This window comes from Aotus nancymaae, unplaced genomic scaffold, assembly GCF_030222135.1.
Source record: "Aotus nancymaae isolate 86718 unplaced genomic scaffold, 86718_ANA_hifiasm-v0.15.2.pri h1tg000108l, whole genome shotgun sequence".
Lineage (NCBI taxonomy): Eukaryota > Metazoa > Chordata > Mammalia > Primates > Aotidae > Aotus > Aotus nancymaae.
In genome coordinates this window covers 24,149,033-24,173,590 of record NW_026988523.1, presented here as the reverse complement: position 1 = coordinate 24,173,590, position 24,558 = coordinate 24,149,033, and the positions used below count along the sequence as shown (strand labels likewise).

Genomic DNA, 24,558 nt, shown 5'->3' with positions numbered 1-24,558 from the left:
CAGAGAAATGCAAATCAAAACCACAAGATACCACTTCACATCCACTAGGATGGCTATAATCAAAACAATAATATTAAGTGTTGGTGAGGATTTAGAGAAACTGAAACACTCATATACTGCTGGTGGGAATGTAAAATAATACAGCCACCTTGGAAAACAGTCTGGCAGTTAATATAGTTAGCATACGACCCAGGAATTCCACTACACACCTAAGAAAAATGAATACATGTATCTATACCAAAAGTTGTACACAGATGTTTTTATCAACATTCAAAAAGTAGAAGCAACATCAGTCAAAAAGTAGAAGCAACCCAAATGTCCATCAACTGATAACCGGATGAAAAAATATGGTATATCCATACAATGGACTATTATAAGACAACAAAAAGGGATGAAGTACTGATACAAGACACAATGTAAACAAACCTCGAAAACATTACCCCAAGTGAAAGAAGCCAGTCACAAAAGGCCACATATTATATTACAATTCCATTTACATGAATTTTTCAGAGTAGGTAAATTCATAGAAATAAAAAGTACATTAGTCTAAGGTTGTCAGAGGTTATGGGGAGGAAAGACTGTGAAGTGACTGCTAATGGGTAGGGGATTTCTACTGGGTGATGAAAATGATCTGAAATTAGTGGTGATGATTGCACAACTCTGAATACACTAGAAACCAATGCACTGGCTACTTTAAAATAGTAAACATCATGATACGTGATTTATATTCTAAAGATTATTGAAAATATAAAAATAAACTGGCTAGGTAAAATATATTTGGAAAGTAAATAATTTAAAATAACTCTTCTATTATCTATATCAGAATGGAGAACACTAACAGAATTGATTACATGAAAACAGTATATAGCCCTATAATTTTTGTATTTGACTTTCAAAAGCATTTTGAGATACACACAGACATATACAGCAACTTAATTTCTTCTTTCTCCAACTGCCATCATCTCCTGCCTCAAAGCATAAGCTCCATTATTAGTGGTTTAGAAGGCAATTGGGCAGTGAGTGAGGTCAGAGCCTGGTCATCAGTTAATCCATTCCTGGATAATCAAGTGTTGTAAATCCGGATTAACAACAAAAAAGTACAGTTAATTCTTTATATGGGCCTGATCTATCTATCTAGTGCTCTTAAAGCACATCATACAACTAATGTTGTATTAAATCTGTATAAATTAAATTACTGAGAAATTAAATATTACAGTACTATAATATTAAAAGCATGGTCACATTTTAAATTGGTTGTATTTTACACATTGTCCATTTTCCTACTTTTAAAATTTATTTAGACTGCAAAATCAGGAAATGCTAATAACACACATTATATAATCACACTTCTTTTCGTTTCACAATCATCAGAACTTACAACATGTACAGTATCTTTTATCAGTACGAATATGCTATTTCCAAGGAATCTTATTTTTTCTTGAATTTACACATCTCAATATCTTTCCAAAGTCTCTTGATAATTTATTTGAAAATGTACCTTTCATCCCAAGAAGTCACACATTTGCAGTTTGTTCCTTTTTAAATGAAGTCAAAGCTGACATATCTATGCAAGAGTACAAGACAAATGTAAAGAGACAATACTACAAAAGTGGGCCCATGATACAGGTACTTGAATCCACTGATCAATGTAGTGCTATAAAAACTGATGAGGAAGGACTGTGGCAAAAATGACAGCATGCTAGTCTGAGGGGAGCTGCCAGATGGTTGCCATGTGGTATGAAACTAGTGGTACCAGATCTCATTCTTCTCAAAGATCCAGAAATCCGGCTTTTTATGTGAACTCTCAGGATTAAATGTTAACATAATTAATTTTTACCCCCTTCTCTGCTTGCTTCTATATTGTTCCAAAGGCTAAATTTTCAGTTTGGACTTTCTTTTTTTTTTTTTGAGACGGAGTTTCGCTCTTGTTACCCAGGCTGGAGTGCAATGGCGCTATTTCGGCTCACCGCAACCTCCGCCTCCTGGGTTCAGGCAATTCTCCTGCCTCAGCCTCCTGAGTAGCTGGGATTACAGGCACGCGCCACCATGCCCAGCTAATTTTTTGTATTTTTAGCAGAGACGGGGTTTCACCATGTTGACCAGGACGGTCTCGATCTCTTGACCTCGTGATCCACCCGCCTCGGCCTCCCAAAGTGCTGGGATTACAGGCGTGAGCCACCGCGCCCGGCTCAGTTTGGACTTTCTACAATAGGTATCATGTTAACTAAGTTGGGTATCAAATAAATTTTAGTTTTGATGTATTTATTTTGCACAAAAATTTTCAAGTTCACAGCAATACTGCAGATTAAAAAAATACCACAAACCACTTCGGGCTCTGATGCCATTCTGAATTTTTTTGCCTCTTAAACCTTTCCAATTAAGTATCTCAAGGGAACACACCGAAGGGCAGAGTTTCCTGAGATAAATTTCAAGAAACTTACAATTTTTTTTTTAAACCAACACTTCATACAAATTTTGGCTTCTACCCCATAACTGCTCATGTTTGTTTTAATACAAAAGCTGCTCTGTTGCTTCCCTCGAGACAATTTACCATATTTATTTCGTGGCTTCACATAATCCGAAGCACAAGGCTCCCTACCTCCAGGGCATAGGTCACCTGTTTGAGAAGTAAGAAGTCAGTTTTATCCACTAAAACATTTTTTTTCTCTCTTCTGGAAGCCAAAGGTCTTTCTTGGGATATGTAGCTTTTAAGAAGTAAATATACTCTTAAAGACTTTAATCTTAAGACTATAGTATTCTGTAAGAGCCTGTGGAATGAGGGCGATTTAGTAAATACAGCCATATTTGGTTCAACTCACCATCCAGTTTTAGAACCATTCCAAATGATTTTAGATTAACACACGACATCTGCTTTCAACCTCAGTTTCCCCTGACGCTGCGCGTCCCTTCCACCCGTCTAGCATCCCCATGGACTGTAGGACAGACCTTACTCCTCTGCCTCGTGATTCCCTCTGTGATAAATCCGCCTTGCCTTCCCACAAAGATCCTGCTTCCAAACCTAGATCCCGGGCGACGCCTCTCCGCGCAGAAGCCGCGGGAGAAGGAGGAGAAAGAGGAGGAGTAACGCAGGCCCTCGCGACGCCGGCCTGTGAGGAGCGATGCCGACCGGCGGGAGCGGTCCCGGCTTCGGAAAGGGCCCACCCTCAGGAACGGTCCGCCGGGCCTAGCGAGGATGTTCCTACCGCGATGCCGGTTCCGTGACCGAGGCGGGCAGGCGCGGAAGCGGAGCGGGGGAGAGCGAGGGTTTCGCGGCGTCTGCCCAGCCTCAGCCTCTGGGCTGCCGGGTGAGAGACATGGAGGACTGGACAGACCTTGCGCGTCCCTGGGGCCGCTGAGACAGCACAAAAGGCTCCCGGCCGGCCTCCCACAGTGTCCTCACCTGTGCCTGGCAGCCGATCCCCCCGGACCTGCAGCGCCGTCAGGAGAAGCCCTGAGCAGCGCTGGGAAACGACAAGAGACAACAGCCTGATGGACAGCGACAGCTACAGCTCCACTGCCGCCGGGGCTTCCAGGTTCGAGTCCCGGGAAAGAGCCCCGCCCCTCTCCCTTTGCCCCGCCCCCGCCCCAGAGGGGCGAGGATCCCGGATGTTACCTCCTTTGGCGCTCTGGATCCCCGCCCTTTCTTCTCAGGCCCCAGCCCTTCCTAATCCGCTACGGGTCCTGCAAGGCCTGGGTAGAGTTTCGATGTCTCTAGGGTGGCTAGAGCGTCCTCCCGCGCTGCGCCGCGCTGCAGGTGACGGCGCCCGGAGGCTGTCGGGAAGTAGGCGGGGTGACGTGGGGTTGACGAGCTCGGCGGCGGGTTTGCTGAGCTCTGTGACCGGCGGCAGCTGGTGCGGGGGGCGGCCGAGAGCGAGAGGTGGATCGGGGCGGTGTGTGGCCGGGGCCATGACGGGCAATGCCGGGGAGTGGTGCCTCATGGAAAGCGACCCCGGGGTCTTCACCGAGCTCATTAAAGGATTCGGTGAGAACCAAGGGGACCGTCCTGGGCCTGGGGTCACGGGAGGAGGCCCAAGCTGGGCATGGAGTGGTTCCCTGCGGCCACCGCCGCCCCGCATCTGAAGAGGGCGACTTCAGGAACCTGGAGTCGGGGTGGGGGCGCCCTCAGCTCGAGGCAGTCGCGTTTCCACAGTAATTTGAAGAGCCACACCACGAGGGCAAGGATTGTGTCTGTCTTTGCCCGCGGCATTCTCAAGACTTGGCACCCAGGTCCTGTAATTGACTGAGGTGCCCTCTCTCCAAGCCCCTAAGCACATGTTGTCCTTCCCACTGCCCCTTCTGCGGCGCGCACCTTCTCCCGGGCTGCTGTGGCCGGGTGCGTTGCTCAGCCATCGGTCCTGCAGAAGCCACCCTGGGTGTGCCTTCTCAAGGATGGGGTGTCTGCGGCCCAAGCCGCCCAGGAACTCGAGATTCTGGTTCCTGAAAGCAGAACGCGCTGAATGTGCGAATAGCTCTTCGGGACGTCCACACACGCGACCGCGTGGGCCAGAAAGGCCACTTCACTGGTTCCGATCTCTGCTCTTTTCTGGCTTCCGGTGAAGTGAGTTTTCCTGTGCTAGTGTTCTAGAATAGAGGCCACATGCTTTCCTCACAGTTTCTCCCTGGCTGTATTTAGTGCCTTCTGTCCTAAATCGACACATTTGACCTTTCATCCTTCCCTGTTTTGTTCCCAGTCTTTTCACAGTACGTTTTTGCTTTTTTGTTTGTTTCTTTTGTTTTTGAGACGGAGCCTCACTGTCGCCCAGGCTGGAGTGCAGTGGTGCGATCTCGGCTCACTGCAACCTTCACCTCCCGGGTTTAAGCGATTCTCCTGCCTTAGCCTCCCAAGTAGCTGGGATTACAGGCGCCCACCACCACGCCCGGCTAATTTTTGTATTTTTAGTAGAGACAGGGTTTCACCATGTTGGCCAGGATGGTCTCGATCTTTTGACCTCGTGATCTGCCCACCTCGGCCTCCCAAAGTGTTGGGATTACAGGCTCACTTGAGCCACTTGCCTGGCCGGACAGTACGTTTTTATCTGAACATTTCCCAAGTATTATTGATTCTATGATGTTAAAACTTGTATGCAGGATGACAAATGTTGATGTAGATACTGCCTATTGTACGTAGCTTAATATTTGGAATGTCATTTATCAAGCATGTGTTGTTCATCTATATCTCAGACACAGTGGTAAGGATTGGGAAATTTTCATGAATAAACCATAACTGCTGTTTTGAAGAATTGATAAACTACAATATGGTGTGTTAATTGCCATGTTCGAGTATGTACAAAATGTTGTAAGTACACAGGTCGTGGAGGAGGCCAGGCAGAAGGAAGAGCGTAAACAGTAGTGATGGGCTTAGTGAACAGCTAGCAAAGTGACTAGAACATAATGTAACAGACTGGAGGAATGTTTATTTGGATCTGAAGCTAAAAAGATAAACTGAGGCCAGATTGTATGCCATGTTGTATAGTTTGAATTGCCCTGTAGTCACTCGGGATTTACCTATCAAATATATTTTAATGCTGAAATGACCTTATTTTCATAATTAAGATTTATGTGCTTGTAGTGTGCAGGGCAGATTGAAATACAGGAAGAGAAGCTAGGCATCTCTTAAAATGGTTGGAATCTGAGATGATTGGCTAAACTAGTGGGTTAGGGAGGAGGAGTTAGATTCAGTCAGTTTGCTGTATTTAAAGCAACAGTTGCATGTGGAAATATCTGCTCTTCATTCCTTTGGGAGCAGAAATACATCCATAACATGCGAAATTTAAAAAGTAGTTATCAGGGCTGCCAGCCTTACGGTAGAGGTTGAGTGGTAGTATATTACTCCTACACACATAAGAGAAAAAAAATCAAAAGACAGCTGACTAGACTGGGAAAAAAGAGGCAAAAATTATTTCATGGTTTCTAGCCTGGGTGGCTCATGAAACACAATTACAAGTGAAGAGCAGGCTTGAGGGGCAAGAAAATGGATTCAGATTTGGACGGACACTGCGTTTGAGATGTCTGCAGATTTAGCCATACCTTCAAAACCTTAACAGTATGTTAAAGTTAACTTTCAGAAATGTACTAGGTAAGTTTGTTTACTGCTTCAATTTCATCTATGCAGAAAACTTGGAATTGGAAATCATGTATGAAGGAATGGTATATAAATTCATCTTCTGTACATGCACATAAGAAAAGGCAATAGCTTTTAATAAATTGGCTTCATTAGCAGAAGAACTTGCAAAAAGTTAAATGATGATAGTTTTACGCCATCATCAGATGTTTTAAAGAGACAATCAGTTTATTCCAATTATTTCCATAATTTTCATTTTTTCACCCAATTTATAGAATAAAAACGCTTTTGGCAGTTGATTCTTTCAAAAGTGAAATATCTGTATTGTGAATGCTGTCATTAATTCATTTCAAAAGTTCCATTATTGAAAGGGAAATTAATTGTGAATACAGTAAGTATGTAAGTACAAATTTTGGTGGAATGTAATATCATTAAATTAAGAAACTGGTGGAGCGGAACTGTACTTTTAATTGGTATGGTCCATACATAATACATATGAGTGACAAAACAAACTGTGCTGGTCTATTCATAAAAACAGAAGCTATAAACATTTACTTCCAGCCAAGATAGAGTAATGGGGACTGGATTCACTTTTCTTGCAACAAACCAATAACCCCAGCTTTCATTTTATTACAAGAAACTAGAAAATGAAAGCACACTAAACCTAAAGTAAGCAGATGACAGGAAGTGATAAAGATCAGAGTCGAAATTAGTGGAACAGAAAAGAGGAAAAAATGGTGAAAATAAATGAAACTAAGAGCTTTTTTTTTTTGGGAAGATCAATAGAATCACTCTAGCAAGACTGATCAGAAAATAAAATGTTCCTGTATTTCAGTATAGGAATAAGAGAGGTGACATCACTAAAGATTCTACAGATGTTACAAAGATAATAATATTATGGACAACTTTATGGCAATACATTTGACAATTTAGAATGAAATCTACAAATTTCTTTAAAGACACAAATTACCAAAGCTCACTTAAGAAATAGATAACCAATATATGCCCTGTATTTATTAAAGAAATGGAAATTGTAGTTTAAAATTTTCCCACAAAGAAATTCTCACCAAGGTGACCTCACTGGTAAATTCTATCAATTATACAATATTATAAATAATACCAATGCTACGCAAACTCTTCCAAAATAATTGGAGAGGAAGGAATGCTTCCCAATTCATTCTCTGAGGACCAGCGTTATACTGACACCAAAAGCAGACAAAGATATTACCAGAAAAAATTACAGACTTATATCCATCATTAACTTAAATGTACAAATTTTAAACCATTTTAGCAAATTGAATATAATAATTCATTAAGAGAACAATACATCATACTAAGTGGAATTTATCCCAGGAATGTAGGATTGGTTTAACATTCAAAAATCAGTGTAATGCACCATATTAATAAACCAAAAAACAACAACAAAAAAACATGATTATGTCAATAGATGGAAAAGGCATTTAACAAAATCCAACATCTATTAAGAATTACAAAGTGTTAGATTTTATCCTGCTTCCCAGCAAGTAAGTTGACTTGACAGTTTTATAGATGTTAGCAGACAACTTTTGGTTTAGAGATAAGGGTTGTATTACTCAGCATAGTAGGCAGCAGGAGATTCATTTTCACATTGGTTCCCTTTTCCTCTGAGTTCATGAGGATGGAGGTGGACCCTGGTGGATGCTGCACACATAGTGAGGCTGTATTATAGCTGACTAACTCTGAGCTAGAGAATTAATGTTACAATGGGGCTGCTAGCAAACCTGCTCAACTTTTGCCTTTAAGGACACGTTATTATCTTGGACAGCAAATCAGTCTTCCCTCTGCCTTGGAGAAAGGCACTATTTCTGTCTTCCAAGTCTGTTTACTATATGAACCTCCTTGAAAAGATGGTTCAGAGCAAAGCTGGTAATTGCTTGCAGAAGATGTACAGAAATAAGAGAAACCTATTGAGAAAATTCTTCCAATATTCACCCTTCCTTTCTACACTAAATAGCCATTCCCTCACCCATTCTGCTCAATGTGACCTGACCAACAGGGTTGGTATTTGTCTCTTTATAGTGTTTACAGTAAAAAACCAGATGGCTTTCTCAGATTTTTGTATTGACATTTCCTCTTGGCTCAAAGGGTTAATCCAGGGATGGCAGGATATGCGTATTAGAGACTCCACCTTGTTATGCAAGGAGGAAGAGTAATTCCGTCATCTGTGACAGCTCTGACCCATGAGTTAGGGCAGATTTGAATGACTTTTGGGTCCAACGTGGTGTTTCCTTAACATGAAGGTCTATTATGACTGCTCCTAAGGTACATTTCACCTTGTTTTGAAGAGAGAGGGATAATGCCTGGCTTTCGCACAAATCTTGGAATGCACATGGTGCCCCTGGAAGCAAGTGCTGCTTACAGTTGTTACAGCCCCCAAAATGAGACCAACTAAGTTTAGGGGTACAACGTAACAGTGCCTGTGATTTAGGGCTCCCACTTGAAATAATTGGGTCTAGTCCTTGTTTAAGGAGAGACTACCTGAGGGCTGTCAATCCAGTTTTTCCTATTTGGTCACATCATCAGCTAAATGGAATTTATCTGTACCATGGAATGACTGAATGTGGGGTTGTGAAAGACATCTGGGAGTGTTTTTTGCAGGGTGCAGAAGCTGGGGTCATTCTTGGAGCTTCTGATAGACTTATCGGTAGGAGTAGGGGAATGACAAATTGTCAAAACCGTCTGTTGGAAGATAGCATTCAGCATACCTAGCAGTCAGTTAAATTTGACACACTGACAACAGTTTGGGAGGGCTCCATGAGTGTTGGGGCTCCAGGTTGATTTTTGAGACAGTTATTTTTGAAATTCGTTTCTGAATCAAAACTACTTTATAGACTGATCAGTATAATACAGATGTTAATAAATAAATATTTCAAAGCATTTTAATGTTAGCACCTCCTTTCACTTTGGAACAGTGTTCTAGTTTAGATGACAAATATGATCATTTTTTTTTTTTCTTTTTTTTAACCAGTGCAGGTAGTAATGATCTCTCTTACTTCCAAACTTCCAGACCATGTTCTGTGTATGCTTCATATGTAATTTACGCACGCTGTACAGTTTTTGCATTGTATATGGTTGTCTCCTACCAGATGGTGACATTTTTAAGTATTGTGGCAATAGTTTATTAATTTCCATCCTTGCCAGGGCCTAGTACCATGCTTGGCACACAAAAGGTACTTGGCAAATACCGTTTTTAAAACCTTCCCCCCCCCAGCTTTTTATTTAATATGTATTATTTGGGGAGTCTGTATTAAGTGATTCTTTGTGTTTAGTTTTCGATACAATTATACACCTCACAAGAATTTTGTGACTTGGATGAAACAGGTATACATGAGGAAAGTGAGGCTCAAATAAATTGTGTTCTTTCCCAAGGTTAAGAACTTTACGACAGTTCTAGGATCAGAACGTAGGTCTCTGGAATCATCGCTTATTTCTCTTTCCGTTATACCATGCTGTATTAGATATTTACTATATATAAGGAGATAGATGCTAAATTGAGTACTATGTTTTCCTTGCATGAAGAGATGTGTTTGTGTTTAATGTGAGATTATTTAAACAGTGTCACTACTTGAAATTCTACCTGTGCAGAAAGCTTTGAGGCACTTTTATTCAGTGTACTTTTTATTTTTTGTTGTGGTATATAATATGTAGAATGTTTTAATGTTTGGCCTGTTTTTTGATTGCCAATTGAATTAACCAGTGTTAACAACTGACTGAGTTCCAATAGAAATAACCAGTGTTAACAGTTGACTGAGTTCTAATAGAAGTAACCAGTGTTAACAGTTTCATTAACATTCTCCCATGTCCTTCCTGACACTGATAGAAACATAGGTTTACATTTACATGTTTTTTTTCCCCAATTTGATATATGTGAATGTCTATTATTCTTAACTTTTTGCCAGATATTCAGATTTTTTCTGGTTCTCCTCCACTACAAACCATGTAGTAACTTTCTTTGTACATATATCTTTAATACCAGAGTGGGCACTTAAGAGATATTTGCTGAATGGAGCAAACTGAGGCACAGAATGGCATGAATGCCCAGTCACATTGTTAGTTTACCCAACTGGTTTTTCTTTTTTAACCACTTTTTTTAAGTAGGTAGCATAAAGGCTTCTCTAGCTTTCGCTTGAAAATAATCTGAAAAATCAGAAAGTGTCCAGACTTTGGAAGCTGATGTGGGTTTTAATTAGTTTTCTGGCACATACTAGCTGTAGTGAATGAATATAGGCAAGTTGATTAATATCCAAAAACTCTTGCATTAAATTCTTACCTTGCAGAGATTAGAGAAAATACATTTAAAGCACTTTACATAGAGGACATAAAATACTTCGGTAAATATGGTTGTTTTTTGGATTGTGATTAATACTAACAGTTGGTGGACCCTTAAAGTGTGCCGGGCACTGAATGAAATGTATCTCCTACATTATCTCATTAATTCCTCAAAACAACTCTATGAGTGTGAGGAATGGAGAGGTTCAATGGTTATATTGCTTTTAAATGTAGGAGCCAAGATTCAAACTCTGGCAGTTTGGAGGCCAAGCTCTTAACCACTACACGATTACTACAGTACACTAGAGCAGAGTTTCTCAACCTTGGCACTGTTGATATTTTGGGCCAGGTATTCCTTTGTTGTCAGAGGTTGTCCTGTGCAACGTAGGATATCTATCAGCATCCTTGGCCTCTACCCAATAGATGCTAGTAGCAACCCCCTTACCCCTCACACCAGTGACAATAATGACAATAAAAAAAAGTCTATCATTGCCAAATGTTCCCTGGGGGGCAAAATCACCCCAGTTGAGAACCACTGTCCTAGAATATTTGGGAGGGGAGAAGGAGATGTGACTCTGAAGTAGTTGAAAATACACAGTTGGAATATAGGGTAAGGATCAGAACTAAAGATGTGATTTGAAAGTTACTGTTAAGTGGTAGTTATTTACTTTCTTAGAAAAAAACGTTCACAGTAAGGAAAAAACATACAGGGCTAATGGCAGAGCTGGAGTTGAGTGAAAGGAGTGGAGAGAGGAGCCAGAGATTGAGAGAGACAGAAGGAACAGTCACAGAGTGGTGATGCAATGAAAATATTGAAACTCTTTAAATTATAAATATACTCTCATTGTAAATAATTGGGATCTATTAAAGGAATTAAGGAGATTTGGCTGTGAGCTTTATTAGTTTTACCATTTTGTTTTGTCGTGTCTTGCATTTCCTTTAGTTAATGTTTTATTTCATATTGAAGGAAAAAATGAATTATTCTATTTTCTAAAGAAAATAATTTATTATTTCAGGTTGCCGAGGAGCCCAGGTTGAAGAAATATGGAGTTTAGAGCCTGAGAATTTTGAAAAATTAAAGTAAGTTTAATTTTATTTGTATTAACAGTAATAATATGTTTATACTTTAGCAAACTTAAAGGATATTCACGTTTTTTATTTTTACCTGGATTACTCTAGGCTGAATACATTATGTCCTTTAACTCTCTTCAATCCTGTGAGATAGATACTATTATTCTCATTTTATAACCAATAACCTGAGGCTGATAGGTAACCTGCAAGGAAATCAAACCTAAGTCTCTGTAATTCCATATCCACAAAGTACTGGTTGGTTGATTTTACAAAATTCACTTATATATCAATAGTGTTAGAACATGGAACACATGTTAACGTAAAAAGCAAGAATAATAGGTCAATGTACAAAAGCATATTTAATAGATAATATGTATTTATAGTAATCCAGAACTTGCCTATACACTATCACACTGCTTTTGGGAAAGTTATAGTTCAAGTTTCAGATGTTGATGGCAGAAACAACTTTTCTCCTTCCCTCATCTTTCTGGCCAGAATCACCTCTCTTAGCTTCTCCTTACCCCTGACCAACATGCCCTCAGATATTGACTCTGTGTCTTCAAATGGAGGGCTAGAGGAAATTTCACTGGTGGGAGACTTGGAGTCTTGGAATGGGGTCAAGGAATAATCTTAAAAGAGAAAATAGGGACTTAGGGATATGCCAACTGTTGTTAGCTGTAAGAAGGAGATACGTAGTTTGCTTCTTCCTACCTTCTTCTTTCTGGTAAAAAGTGCAATCACTTTAGGTGAAATGAGATCATTTGTGGCTAAGATCATGGAAGGTTTATTAAAAATGCATCATTTGAACTGTCTTTAAAAAGATAGGAGCCAGGCATGGTGTCATATGCCTATAGTTGCTCAGGCAACATAGTGAGACCCTGTGTCTAAAATAAAATAACGTTGAATCAAATAAAAAGATAGGAACGTTTGTTTTATTTTTTTGAAACAGAGTCTCACTCTGTTGCCTAAACTGGAGTGCTGTGGTGCAGTGTTGGCTCACTGCAACCTCTGCCTCTCGGGTTCAAGTGATTCTTCTGCTTCAGCCTCCCAAGTAGCTGGAATTACAGGCACAGATTGCTATACCTGTCCAATTTTTTGTTTTGTTTTGTTTTTGTTTTTTTAGTAGATATGTGGTTTCACTATGTTTTCCAGGCTGGTCTCGAACTCCTGGCCTCAAGTAATCTGCCTACCTTGGCCTCCGAAAGTACTGGAATTACAGATGTGAGCCACCATGCCCAGCTCTGAGGATAGGAAATTTTTTTTTGTGGAGTGGGAGGCAGTTGTGATAGATAGACTAGAAGGAATTTTAAAGTAGTGATTTAATATTTTGTGCTCAAAAACAGTTCCTTAGGAAAGTGGGATGAGATGATAGCATCCATTCATATTGCAATAGGAGGATTGTTCATGAATCCAATAATATATGAAGGTTACTTCCTATATTTAATACAGGTAATACATGCTATCAGCCATTTATCTGTAAACATCTTACATGAGCTTTATTTATATATTTTGGAGTTCAGCCAGCTTCTAGTTTTACTATGTTCTTATTTTTTAAGTGAGGTGATATCAGGTAGAAATGAATAGTCTACAGATTTGAAAATAAATCTTTCACTATAATTTTATTTTAACCGACATAATCTTAAGTTGTATTAGCGTCTTCAAAGGCAACAGTCTAGTGACTGTGAGTGGCAATAGCGATCTTTTAAACATTTCTCAGATTTAATTAATTTACTTCATTTGCATTCTATTTGTTAAATAACTGACTAAAGTGTATTATAAAAGTAGCAGGGTTTGATGTCACTAATTTGTATTTTATTTTGTAGGCCAGTTCATGGGTTAATTTTTCTTTTCAAGTGGCAGCCAGGAGAAGAACCAGCAGGCTCTGTGGTTCAGGACTCCCGACTTGACACGATATTTTTTGCTAAGCAGGTATGGTCCTTGGATACTCTGAAAAGTCTCAAGAGCAACCCTTTTTATAAACAGGACTCTAGTCTACTATTATTTGCTTCTAGTGTAGTAGTCCTCAAACCCTTACACTCTTAAAAATTACTGACATTCCCATTTATACTCTTAAAACTTACTGACATCCTGAAAGAGCTTTTGTTTCTGGAATTATCTATCAATATTTGCCATATTAGACATTAAAACTGAAACATTTAATAATATTTAGGCCAGGTATGGTGGCTTATACCTGTAATCCCAGCACTTTGGGAGGCCAAGGCAGGAGGATCCCTTGAGCCCAGGAATTTTTTTTTTTTTTTTGAGACAGTCTTGCTCTGTTGCCCAGGCTGGAGTGCAATGGTGTGAGGCTCACTGCAACCTCCACCTCCCGGGTTCAAGTGATTCTCCTGCCTCAGCCTCCTGAGTAGCTGGGATTACAGGCACTTCCTGTCACACCCAGCTAATTTTTATGTTTTTAGTAGAGGCAAGGTTTCACCATGTTGGCCAGGCTGGTGTTGAACTCCTGACCGCTGATGATCTGCCTTCCTCAGCCTCCCAAAGTGCTGGGATTACAGGCATGAGCCACTGTGCCTGGCTGAGCCCAGGAATTTGACACTAGCCTGGGCAGCATGAGGATACCCGGCTCTATAAAACAAAAACAAGGCCGGGCATGGTGTCTCATGCCTGTAATTCCTGGCACTCTGGGAGGCTGAGACCGGGAGATTACGAGGTTAAGAGAGCTAGACCATTCTGGCCAACATGGTGAAAACCCATCTCTACTAAAAATACAATAATTAGCTGGGAGTAGTGGCAAGCGCCTGTAGTCCCAGCTACTTGGGAGTCTGAGGAAGGAGAATTGCTTGAACCCAGGAGGCAGAGGTTGCAGTGAGCCGAGATGGCACCACTGCACTCCAGCCTGGCGACAGAGTAAGACTCTGTCTCAAAACAAAACAAAACAAAACAAAACAAAACAAAAAAATAAATTAGCTACATGGTGGTGGCATGCCTGTGGTCCAACCTACTGAGGAAACTTAGGTGGGAGGACTGCATGAACCCAGGCTATGGAGGCTACAGTGAGCTATGTTCACACTACTGTGTACTCCAGCCTGGGAGACAGAGCTTGACCCTATCTCAAAAAAATAAAAAGAAAAAAAGAACTATCAATAGGTTTAAAAGTAATAAACAATAAACTTGTTACATGTTAACATAAATAACATTTTTTAATGAAAAATAACTATAGTTACCAAAAAATTAGCTTGAAGATTTCATTGTTTTACATTTTTGCAAATCTTTTGAATGGCTGCCTTAATAGCACAGCTGGATTCTCCTATCTGCTTCTTCATTCAGTCTGTTGCGGTGTTTTTGTTTTGTTCCGCTTTTGGTTGAAATACATGAAAAAAGTTCAGTTTCACACATATGTGTAGTTGGAAAAGGAGAAGTATTATCTTTTTCAGGTAAATATGATCTTTTTTGACAACATGTCAAAACATTGAAAGTATTGCTTTCTTATAGGTTAGTTGTAATGTGAAATTTGTACTTTGTTGTGGTAAAATCCTTTGGATTATCTTGCCCTTCAACGAATCTTTTACTCCTGCATGATTTTGTAACATTGTCTGTTTACTGATGTATGAATATCTTCTAAGTGTTGATGCATTAGATATGATATCATCTATATTATCAGAGAAGTTACCCATAGCAAACCTTTTAAGCTCACAGTGGCAGATCTAAGTTTTACAAAATTCTGATTTTTAACTTTTCACTTGAAAATTCAGATTTTATCAACAACAACAGATACTATTAGGTGTTTGTTCACAAAGCAACAGGCTGATTTGACTTGGTTTTTTTTTTTTTTTTTTTTTTTTTGAGACGGAGTTTCGCTCGAGTGCAATGGCGCTATCGCGGCTCACCGCAACCTCCGCCTCCTGGGTTCAGGCAGTTCTCCTGCCTCAGCCTCCTGAGTAGCTGAGATTACAGGCACGCGCCACCGTGCCCAGCTAATTTTTTGTATTTTTAGTAGAGACGGGGTTTCACCATGTTGACCAGGATGGTCTCGATCTCTTGACCTCATGATCCACCCGCCTCGGCCTCCCAAAGTGCTGGGATTACAGGCTTGAGCCACCGCGCCCGGCCTGACTTGTTTTTAAGAAAATATCTGCCGTATATCCTTGTCTGGAAAACCACATTTGTCTCTCATTTGTTCTTTCAAGCAAAAATGATGTTCCAAGGAAAAAAGCTACCAATTTAGCTTACGAATCACTTGCCGAAGTACTTTCTTCAAGATAACTAGCATATCTCAGTATATGACAGTAGTTCTTTACTTGTACTTCCTGTTTCATTCCACGGAATATTAAAGACTTGTACTCCAAAGTCAAAATTTGATCAAAATAACTTTTACTGCTTTATCAAAGATGATTTTTAGTAAAACTTGCTTTTTGTTTTGTTTCTTTTTTTAAACTCTTATGTATGTTAGTGAAATAGTTTCATGCCACTGCCTAGATTCATGCTAAAATACTAGCAGTTTTCCACACTGTTGCTTTTGTGCCAGCAGGGCAGATGGAAAAGAAGAGGAAAAGGCAAAAACTGTCTTAGAATTATAGTGGAAACCATTTTGAGCTCATAGACTCCTTGAAAAGGGTCTTAGGGATTTTTAGAGATCCTTAGATAATACCTTCATTGCATTTGTTTGAAAATTGCACTTATTTCTGAGACCCAAAAAGTTGCTTAGAATAATGTGATTAACCTTTAGAAAGGTGGGGAATAAAACTGTGTATTCTCATTACTGCCTTTGAGATAAAGCCTTTACGACTCAGTAACTTGTTTTCATTTTTCTTTTATGTTATTGCTGCTTTCTGTTTTCCTCTAACTTTTTTGAATTGAGCATTCTTACAGAAATTAGAACTTCTTGCTTTTACTTTAAGGAAAATAGGAATTTTTAATTGTGTAGTTAAAAATGTGTAATTTTTTAAATAGCGGAACTTAACATTACAGAAATATAAATTTAGTCATGAAAGTGAATATCCTTGTAATCCCATACCCATCTCTACTAACCTTTTAACAGTTTGACTCGTCCATTTAATCAAAAGTAATCATTGAGCACCTACTTTGCCAGGCACTGTTTTAGGTACTAGGTATGTAATAGTTAACAAGAGAGGCATGTTCAACACCTATAATAATATTATTAATGCAAGCAGTAACCAACATTTGCTCTTGCTGTGTGCCAGATATTGTAATTTAGATATATTTAATCTTTGCAAAAACCCTGTCAGGTGGTTATCTTCATTTCACAGATGAAGAAATTGAGGCCTAGAAAACATATTTGCCTGAGATCACACAGATAATATGTTGTGGATCCAGAACTTAAGTTCAGGTATAAAACCCAGGTTTGTGATTCCATAGGTTGTACTTCCTTCTACATTATTTTCTATTCATATGCTAACATGTTTTCCTTACAATTTTGTTTGCTAAAATTGGATTATTATGCAGAATATTTTGTTTTTTTCACTTAGTAGTGAAAGTTTGACTTTGTTTCATTTCAGCACACATAATAAATATTAGTTAACATTTATTGAAGGCTTACTAAGTACTTTTTTTAGTACTTTTGTGTATGTTTAAAATTTAAATATATATCAATTATAAATTTATATATAAATTTAGTAATTACTGCTTATATATTATATAAATATATACATTGTTATATTTAATATTTAAAATTATTAATCTGATTCCCTACAGCAGTTATCTGGTTTAGTAGGTTCCTCATCATTTTACAGATGTGGAAACAGAGTCCTAGAGAGGATAAGAAACTTGATCATGTTATGTAGCTAGTCAGTGGCAGAGCTGGCAAACCCAGGCACTGTGGCTCTGAAGTCTGTGCTGTTAACCTTATCACAGCACTGCCTCCTTTAGTGTTCTAGGTATAAATATCCTATAATTTAATTAATTAATCTTTAGCAGTCAACATTTTGAGTTTCTAATTATTTCTCTAAATAATCTGGTTGGGCACGGTGTCTCATGTTTGTAATCCTAGCACTTTGGAAGGCTGAGGTAGGAGGATTGCTTGAGCCCAGGAGGTTGAAACTGCAGTGAGCTATGGTCTTGCCACTGCTCTCCAGACTGGACAGCAGAGCAAGACCTGTCTCAAAAACAAAACAAACAAAAAAAACAAATAGTTCATTTATTTAATATTTGTGTACTTATGTAACATTATACATATAGTAACTGTAATTTTAAATCCACAGTTGTTTGTGAATTTTAAGATCTAGGTAGTAGAGAAAAGCTAGGGGACAGATAAGTTTAAAAGCCTGACAGGTGATTTTTCTCCCTTTTAAAAATGTTTTTGTTTTTTCAATGTATGTAAGCGTATATACCACTATAAAAATTGAACATTATAGAGCAGATGCTGTAGAAAATAAAAGTGCCTTATAATCTCTGCTTTAGATATAACCATTGAAAACAATTTATATTTTTACAGATATTTTCCATGTATGTTGATGTATATTTGTGTTAGGTTATTCTTGCATCGCTATAAAGAAATACTTGAGGCCGGGCGCGGTGGCTCAAGCCTGTAATCCCAGCACTTTGGGAGGCCGAGGCGGGTGGATCACGAGGTCAAGAGATCGAGACCATCCTGGTCGACATGGTGAAACCCCATCTCTACTAATACAAAAAATTAGCTGGGCATGGTGGCGCGTGCCTGTAATCCCAGCTACTCCGGAGGCTGAGGCAGGAGAATTGCCTGAACCCAGGAGGCGGAGGTTGCGGTGAGCCGAGATCGCGCCATTGCACTCCAGCCTGGGTATCAAGAGCGAAACTCCGTCTCAAAAAAAAAAAAAAAAAAAAAAAAAAGAAATTCTTGAGACTGAATAATTTATAAAGAAAAGGTTTAATTGACCCACAGTTCTTCACTGCAGGCTTCTTAGGAAGCCTGGTGCCGGTCTCTCCTCGGCTTCTTGGGAGGCCTCAGGAAGCTTTTACTCATGGTGGTAGGCAAAGGAAGAACAGACATCTCACATGGCTGAGCTTGAGTGAGAGAGAAAGAGAGAGTGGGGGACATACTTTTAAATGACCAGATTTTGTGTGAACTCAGAGTAAGAGCTCACTTAACACCAAGGGGATGGACCAAGCCATTCATAAGGGATCCACCCCCATGATCCAAACACCTCCCACCAGGCCTCACCTCCAGCAATAGGGATTACATTTCAACATGAGGTTTCGGCAGGGACACATTTACAATCTGTATCAGTATTTAATTGTGTTTCTTCCACACTAAACTGTAAACCTGGGAGTTACAGATTTTGTTTTTATATTCACTCCGTGGCACATAGTGGGTATCCAATAAATGCAGACTGCACTGTTCATCTCTAAGAATATTAAAGAGTGCTAGAATTTACTAACACTAAGATACTAGTGATGTATGATTTGTAGAGACCTAGCTATTTTAAGGTATAAGAAAATACTCTATAAAGAAAGAAAAAAGTGATAGTAGAGTATAAATTTATAATTTCTGGAGTCCCTTGATATTTTCTAGTTCTGTGTTACATTTCTCGCTTACTCTAATATTTTATTTGTATTATTCCAGATGTGTCTATGAAAATGTCAGATTAGTGATTCCCCATAATATCATTCTTTTGGTACTTTATTTTGCTAACAGTTTGTGATAAACTGACAGGTCAATAATTCCCCATTAATATCTGTCATTCTTTTTAGTATATGCCTCCTGTAAGTCTATGCTAGGAGACTTGTATATTGCATAAATATGTAATAGTTGATTTTAGATTTCAAGGGCTTATAGTAATAATTTCCAATCCAGGATGTCTGGAGTATTTTCAGAAATTTAAAAAGTTTAATGAAATCGTATTTATTTGATAAGGGTATACTGATTAACTAAATGGCATTTATACTGGAATTACCTCAATATAGAGAGGTAACACTGTCTATTTTGTGCTGATCATACACTCTAATTCAAGGGGGCTGTATGTGTGTGTCTGTGTATCATTGATTAATAAAATATTGAGGAAAGAAATATATCCTAGTAATTGCAATTTGTATATAAGGATCCAGAAATGAAATTTTGGTAGTTGTTCGCCACAAAATATTGTTGTCTTATTATCATTTCACTGATGAGAGAGCTGAGGTGTGATTTACTTGCTTAAAATCATGATGCAGTGGTACTGGATTTATGTGACTCCATCTGTTCAATCTTTCAGGGAAAGAATGATTGAGTACCTACAATGTGCCAAATACTGTGGTGCTTGGAGAATGAAAAAGTGCCATGATTCCTGCCCTCAAATATGCTTAGTGTTTAGTGCAAGCAATTGGTATTAATCGATTAAATGTAAAATTACAATGATGATAAGTGCTGAATGGTGTGAAATGATAACTATATTACGAAGTTTAAGAACCATCCACAAAACTACCCTCACTTTGAACATAAACTATAGAGTTTAGGATCCTCAAGGCCACCCTCACTTGTGGAAGCATTGCAGCTTTGTGTTGGGTGGGGCCACAGATCATCCTCAGGTTCTGTAATTGGTTAGAAAAACTCATAGATGTCACCGAAAACTGCTATACTCATGGTTATGAGTTATTACGATGACAGAATACAGATTAAAATTAGTCAAGGGAAGAGCCACATGGGGCAGAGTTCAGGAAAGTTAACATGTGCAGAGCTTCTAGTTGTCTTCTCCCAGTATTGTCACAGACAGTGCCCACTCTCCTGGCAATACTATGTGACAATATGCAGAGTGTTTTCATCCAGGGAACCTCATCTGATTCTTAGTGTCCAAAGTTTTTATTGGGCCTTGGTCACATAGACCTGGTTGGCTACCCATGTGGTTGACCTTAGTCTCCAGACCCACAGGAAGTTGAGCAGATTATCTTGACCGATACCCCCAACCTAAGTCACATTGTTAGACTATCAGTGTGGCCCAAAGCTCCCAGGTAAACAAAGATACCCTTAGGCATGGATTTTCAAGGACTTAGTGATCATCTCCCAGGAAGTAAGGACAAAGGCTAGACCTCTCTTTGGGAAAGGTTAATTTTTTTTTACTATATTCATAAAAATGGGACTTCACCTTGTCAGAGAGAAAGCCTCTCTGAGTGACAGTTCAGCTGAAACCTGAAGGTTAAGTAGGTATTAAGTAGGTATTAAGTAGGGAAGAGAGGTTCAGGGTCATTCCAGATTAGTTACAGCTTTATAGCAAAAGTGAATGAGACTACTAAAAGATACTGGACAAAGACCAATGTAGCTGAACTGTGCAGAGCAAAGGGGAGATGTCGTGAGATATGAAGCAGAACAGGAAATATGTTAGCCAGGATTAGGTACAGTTAGGCATAGGCATAGAGAAATAATAGTTTATAAGAAATAGATTTTTTTTTTTTTTTAACATTCAAGAACTTTGAAGGTTGCAGGCTCTTTTGTTTCGCTCCTTTGTATACGTTTTCTATTCCAAAGGTTACTTCATGGTCCAAGATGATTTCTAGAGCTTCAGCCATTCTTTCTCAGTTCCACATTTAGAAGGAGAAAGGGGAAAGCACACTCCCTACCCTTTTATAGAATTTTCCTGTGTCACATGCATACTTGTCTTTTGCCAAAACTCAGTAGTTTGAGTTAACAGTAGAGGGCACTAAGAAAGTTGTCTTCATTCCAGGTGGTCATGGGCCTGGATCAAATTTATATTCTCTAGCCTACAGATGCAGACAGAGGTCAGATCTTCCAGGGCATTTTAGGCTATGATTGAGACTTTTGTCTGTATCTTTAGAGTAATAGTTACTGAAGTGTTTCAAGAAGAGTGTCATGAACAGATTTTCATTTAGAAGAGGTCATTTTGGCTCTGGTGTTGGGAATGCATTTGAGAAGCAGTGTAGGACATGAGTAGATGTCATTTAGGAGGCTTTTGCAGAAGTCCATTTGATAGTAAACAAAAAACTGGAAGTAGAGAGAGATGTGGAATAGATTTGAATAATATTTAGAGATAAAGTGTTAGCACCTTTAATGTGTAATAGATTAGATGTGAGGATGGAGGAGGAAAACATTATGATGATGCCTGTTTTTCTTTTTACCTTTTAAAAAAGTTGCTTTTAAGGTACCCAGAATGGAATTATAAGAATCCTTGGTTAATAACACATATGTATGATTGGTTTGCTCATGCTCCCCTTTTATTTATTTGGCTATTTTAAGAAACAAAGTGCCTAAGAACCCACCACCCAAATAAACTTCAGCTGTTATTTCCTTTTGTCCCACTCATCATTCAGTGCACTTTTCATCTTCCCTCTCTCCATCCAGTATAACCCTCGTGTTGAATTCTGTTTATCTTTTTTTAATGTATTTTTTGTAATCCTGAAAAAGGTGTTTGTAAATAAAATTCCAACTTGATAAAAAGTATCACGCTCTATGTACATTTTGGGAGTTTTTTTTTTTTTTTTTGAGACAGGGTCTTGCTCTATCACCCAGGCTGGAGTGCAATGGCATGATCACAGGTCACTGCAGTCTCAACCTCCTGCCCCAGCCTCACAAGTAGCTCGGGCTACAGATGCACATGACCATGCCCAGCTAATTTTTTATATTTTTCATAGAGACAGAATCCCATTATGTTACCCAGGCTGGTCTCCAGCTCCTACACTGAAATTCTCCCACCTTTGCCCTCCCAAAGGGCTAGGATTACAGATGTGAACTATTATGTCTAGCCTACTTTTTTCACTTAATATCATATTGTTAAATTTCATCCATGAATTTGTTATGATAGTTCATTTATTTTACATGCTATATAATATCAACTGCACAAACATGCTACAGTTTACTTACTCTTCTGTAGATTGTTCTTCGGGTTTTCAATTTGGGTTACTGTGAATTGTGTTGCTGTAAACATTTTTTTTTGTAAATGTGCAAGTTTCTCCCGGTATATACCTAGACATAGAATGTCTACTTCCTCTCATATGTAAATGTGCGCAACTTTTGGAGAAAATATTAAAATGTTTTCTGAAGTAGCTGTTCAAATTTGCACTTCCACTAGCAATGTGTAAGAGTTGTTACAAAGCCACATATTCTAACACGTGGCATCACTAGGCTTTTAAATTTTTGCCAGCCAATTGATTCCAAAATGCTACTTCATTTTTGTCTTGGCTTATGTCTCCCTGATCACTAATCATATTGAAATGCTCTTTAGTGGCCATATGAATTTCCTCTGTGAAATACTTATGTTATTTTTCAATGGGGTTAATTGTGCTTTTCTTTAAAAAAAATTAATTGATACATAGTAAATGTACAATTTGGGGGACATGTGATAATTTAATACATTCATATAATTTAAAAAGATTGAACTAGTATAATTGGGATATCACTCACCTTAAATGTTTGTCTTTATGCTAGCAACATTCAAATTATCCTCTTACAGCTACTCTGAAATATATGATAGATTATTGAAAACTATAGGCACCCTACTGATTTGTCAAACATTAAGTCTTCTTTCTTATATCAAACTGTGTATTTGTACCCATTAATCAAACTCCCTTCATCCCCTTCACCACCCAACCCTTCCCAGCCTCTGGCAACCAACAGTCTACTTTCTATTCTAGAAGATTTGCTGATTTAGCTTTTTATCACATGTGAGTGAGAACATGAGATATTTGTCTTTCTGTGCTTGACTTATTTCATTTAACATAATGACCTCCATTTCCATATTGCTCCAAATAATAGGATTTTATTCTTTTTTATGGCTGAATAATCTTACATTGTATATATATGTATATGTACTGTATTTTCTTTATCCATTCATCCATAGATGGGCACTTAAGTTGATTATATATATTGGCTATTATGAATAGTGCCATAATAAAAACATAGGAATGCACATAACTCTTTGATATATTTATTTCCCTTCTTTTGGATCATAGAATTGCTGGATTACACGATAGTTAATCCAGTAGTGGAATTGCTGGATTACACGATAGTTCTCTTTTTAGTTTTGAATAACCTCCATCTATACAGTTTTCCATAGTAGCTCTACTAATTTACATTTCTGCCAATAGCGTTTATGAGGGTTCCCCTTTGTCCACATCCTCACCAGTTATCTGTCATTCTCTTTTTGTTAAAAGCCATTTTAACTTGGGTGAGATGATAACATTGTAGTTTTGATCTGCATTGCTCTGATGATTAATGATGTTGAGCATGTTTTCATAGACCTGTTGGCCATTTGTATGTCTTTTGAGAAATGTGTATTTAGATCTTCTGCCCATTTTAAAATCTGATTATTTGATTTTTTCCTATTGAGTTGCTTAAGCTTCTTATATATCCTGGTTGTTAATCCCTTTTAAGATGGGTAGTTTGCAAAATTTTCTCCCATTCTGTGGGTCGTCTCTTTACTTTGTTGATTGGTTCCTTTGTTATGCAGATTCTTTATAGTTTGATATAATCCTATTCATTTATTTTTGCTTTTGTTGTCTGTTCTTTTTTATGTCTTACTAAAAAATTTTTGCCCAGACCAATGTCCTGGAGATTTTCCCCAATGTTTTGTTGTAGTAGTTTCATAATTTCAAGTCTTATATTTAAGTCTTTAATCCATTTTGATTTGGTTTTCATGTATGATGGGATACTGGGATCTAGTTTCTTTTTTTCTGCAGTGGTTATCCAGTTTTCCCAGAACCATTTACCGGAGAGACTACCATTGTATATTCTTGGCATCTTTGTTGAAAATGATTTGTCTGTAAATGCATGGATTTATATCTTGATTCTCTCTTCTGTTCCATTATTTATGTGTCTTGTTTTTATGCTAGAATCATGTTGATTTGGTTATTATAGCTTTGTAGTCTATTTTGAAGTCAGATAATGTGATCCTTCTAATGTCGTCTTTGCTCAGGATTGCTTTGGCCATTCTGGGTCTTTTGTGTTCTGTATAAATTTTAGGATTGCTTTTTCTGCTTTTATGAAGAAGATCATTGATATTTTGACAGGGAGTGCACTGAATCTATTGCTTTCAGTAGAATTGTCATTTTAACAATATTAATTCTTCCAGTTCATGAGCATGGAATATCCAGTTTTTGGTGAACTCTTCATCAGTGCCGTATACTTGTCCTTGTGTAGATCTTGTAGACCTTTCACTTCTTTGGTTAAATTGATTCCTAGGCATTTTATATTCTTTTTTTTTTTTTTTTTTTTTGAGACATAGTCTCACTCAGTCACC

The 24,558-nt window shown here is 38.4% G+C and overlaps 2 protein-coding genes and 1 non-coding gene across 12 annotated transcripts in view; 2 read left to right on the top strand and 1 right to left on the bottom strand.

Moving 5' to 3' along the window:
• Positions 1-3,632, bottom strand: part of RO60 (Ro60, Y RNA binding protein) — a 31,243-nt gene extending 27,611 nt beyond the window's left edge. Inside the window, exon 1 of one of the 4 annotated variants that reach the window (XM_012444552.3) lies at positions 3,614-3,632. The gene's annotated coding sequence lies outside the window, so the exon portion shown is untranslated. Of the gene's footprint in view, positions 1-2,819; positions 2,918-2,946; positions 3,023-3,400; positions 3,489-3,613 lie in introns of those variants that run through there. The other 3 variants (XM_012444549.2, XM_012444550.2, XM_012444551.3) reach the window with 3 other exon arrangements.
• UCHL5 (ubiquitin C-terminal hydrolase L5) overlaps positions 3,093-24,558 on the top strand; it is a 50,116-nt gene continuing 28,650 nt past the window's right edge. For 2 of the 7 annotated variants that reach the window (XR_002478099.2, XM_021668128.2), the window contains exons 1-3: positions 3,093-3,533; positions 11,386-11,449; positions 13,264-13,369. Coding sequence is in view for 3 of the 7 variants with exons in the window: in XM_012444554.3 (XP_012299977.2) it covers positions 3,907-3,982; positions 11,386-11,449; positions 13,264-13,369 (246 nt within the window). In the remaining 4 variants the exon portion in view is untranslated. Of the gene's footprint in view, positions 3,534-3,806; positions 3,983-11,385; positions 11,450-13,263; positions 13,370-24,558 lie in introns of those variants that run through there. The other 5 variants (XR_001106124.3, XM_021668126.2, XM_012444554.3 and 2 more) reach the window with 4 other exon arrangements.
• LOC135272396 (small nucleolar RNA U109) lies at positions 5,706-5,840 on the top strand. Its single transcript, XR_010340548.1, has one exon. It is a non-coding gene; the product is annotated as a small nucleolar RNA U109 (small nucleolar RNA).